At 39.1% G+C, this 1,487-nt stretch overlaps 1 protein-coding gene across 1 annotated transcript in view; it reads left to right on the top strand. All coding sequences in view use genetic code 11, as the record gives it.

Moving 5' to 3' along the window:
- Positions 1 to 1,487, top strand: part of EGR_10719 (hypothetical protein) — a gene marked incomplete at both ends in the record, with an annotated part of 2,289 nt that extends 802 nt beyond the window's left edge. The window contains 2 exons of the mRNA XM_024499968.1: positions 655 to 878; positions 1,214 to 1,487. Of these exons, the coding sequence (XP_024345616.1) occupies positions 655 to 878; positions 1,214 to 1,487 (498 nt within the window). The remainder of the gene's footprint in view (positions 1 to 654; positions 879 to 1,213) is intronic.

Here is a 1,487-nt window from a genome sequence, read left to right as displayed (position 1 = left end):
AAAGCGCTGTCACCAACACCAAATGGCTCAATACCGGTCAGCTAACACCGTTTCGGTTTCATCGTTCTTCATTTCGCAGACTTAACTTGCTGGTTTGATTTCCAATATGCTGCTCTTCATTAAGTCAATATGAGACAATGAGGATAGCAATGAGGACAAGCCAGTGTTGCAGGTCCTCCTCCCCAACTTCCACCCCTCCCTCCCATTATATGCATAGCGAAAATCTCACGGAGGGGTTATTTGTTCAGCTGCCTGGGGTGGTGATTCATTGCTCCCCAATTTGTAAAAACAGGGCCTTTTTTCCTCCCAGAGATTGTACTGACTAGTTCTACTGCATTCCTAATTTATTTCCTCCATTTAGCTTCTGTAAATGAAGAGTAGATCAGAAATGTTCGAGTGTACTTAGTGAATTTTAATGTAAAACAAAAAGATTAGAGGACATTAGAACTTTTTTCTCGTATTCTCATTCTACTTCGAAGTAAAATATTCAGTTGTCTCTCAAGTTTAACGTGTCTGTACCACCAAATTGACCATCCTAATTGGTTCATTTCTTTCATTCCCTTAGACTCAATAAATCTGTTCAGGACACGATTTGGCGCAACAATCTATCGCGATTGGTCAGAGAAGTCTCCATATTTACGATAAGAGACTCAGCAAGAAAAACAAGACAAACATGTTAATGAAGAAATTCCCTTTTATATGCAAGCGATTGTCGGAGAGATCTTGAACTATCTCTCCCTAATTTTTTGGTATTGTAATCATTCCATAAATCCAAAAAGCAATAGGTTTAAAGCTCTTCCGTGTTTGAATCATCAAAGAAGAGTGATTCCAGATCAAACTGGTCAATTACGTCAAATATATGCAGAGATTAAGGTCAAGTGAGCTCAGCACGTTCTCAAAATAACGGGGAGAATTCAATCTTCCTTATTTCAAGAAGCTGCAAAAGTCCCACGAGACATTATTGCAAGCATTATCTTTAAGGCTCTAAAGCATAGTCCCTATTTGTTGGCAATAGATTAGGAACTATTAACTTATGTCCATGTTGGATTGCCAGTACATCGTTTTATGTCCGGCTTCAAATATCGCAGTCCCCCCAGCTATTCATTTATCGCCTTCAAACAGTACTGCTACCGAATAAGGAAGATGCAAGTATAAGTAACATGCTCATCGATGCAGGCTCCTCAGTCCTCACAGGTTTCTGACATCAATTCAGGGCCTTAAATTTTGTCATTGACACTTCGCTAACAGCTTACCAACTTTTATACAAGCGCATACTTCACATGCATGAGTCTTGGAAAGACCTCGAGGATGACTTGAGCACATCAACTGCTAGTTTTTCATTAACATCCCTCACTACAACAGAAGATATGTCTATTCATAAATCGAGCTCTAAATTTGGAGTTTTGATACTGCTCGTCCTTCTCAGCAAACCAGAGAATTATAGCAATACTGCGATACTATCAAATATTTATTTAACTAACACCTGA

Source organism: Echinococcus granulosus (genome assembly GCF_000524195.1).
Source record: "Echinococcus granulosus chromosome Unknown EG_S00258, whole genome shotgun sequence".
Classification (NCBI taxonomy): domain Eukaryota; kingdom Metazoa; phylum Platyhelminthes; class Cestoda; order Cyclophyllidea; family Taeniidae; genus Echinococcus; species Echinococcus granulosus.
The sequence above is the reverse complement of the archived record's forward strand: the minus strand, read 5'-3'. Positions and strand labels throughout refer to the sequence as shown.